Source organism: Buceros rhinoceros, unplaced genomic scaffold (genome assembly GCF_000710305.1).
Source record: "Buceros rhinoceros silvestris isolate BGI_N320 unplaced genomic scaffold, ASM71030v1 scaffold27177, whole genome shotgun sequence".
NCBI classification, from domain to species: Eukaryota; Metazoa; Chordata; class Aves; order Bucerotiformes; family Bucerotidae; genus Buceros; species Buceros rhinoceros.
The window spans coordinates 3448-3820 of record NW_010420807.1 but is presented as its reverse complement, the minus strand read 5'-3'; the positions used below and the strand labels follow the sequence as shown (position 1 = coordinate 3820).

General features: G+C 63.8%; 1 protein-coding gene across 1 annotated transcript in view; it reads left to right on the top strand.

Annotated features, from left to right (window-relative positions):
• Positions 1 to 373, top strand: part of WDR18 (WD repeat domain 18) — a gene marked incomplete at both ends in the record, with an annotated part of 3605 nt that overhangs the window by 1274 nt on the left and 1958 nt on the right. The window contains 2 exons of the mRNA XM_010139453.1: positions 5 to 83; positions 280 to 373. The exon at positions 280 to 373 is cut by the window's right edge and continues 1 nt beyond it. Of these exons, the coding sequence (XP_010137755.1) occupies positions 5 to 83; positions 280 to 373 (173 nt within the window). The remainder of the gene's footprint in view (positions 1 to 4; positions 84 to 279) is intronic.

The window sequence follows — 373 nt, the reverse complement described above, 5'->3', positions numbered from 1 at the left end:
AGGTTTCTCTGCTTTCCGCACGCCAGCAGCCACTTTCTCTCGGGGGCGAAGGACTGCCTGGCCCTGGTGTGGAACCTCTACAGGTAACGGTGGCCCGGGGAGAGGCCTTGGCCTGTTCGTATGGGGGATGGGGAGTATCTGGGTGAGGAATATGAGAACAAGAGCTCAGCTGCAGCTTCCCAGGGGCAGAATCAGCCCTAACATGTCTGAGCGGTCAGCATGGATGATCCTCGGCCCGCCCGGACCTGCCATCCAGCCCGTCTCTCTGTTCCCCCGCAGCGTGCTGCAGGCAGAGCCCTCCCAGATCCCCGACCCGCGGCACGTGTGGTCCCGACACAGCCTCCCCATCACGGACCTGTGCTGCGGCTTCGGA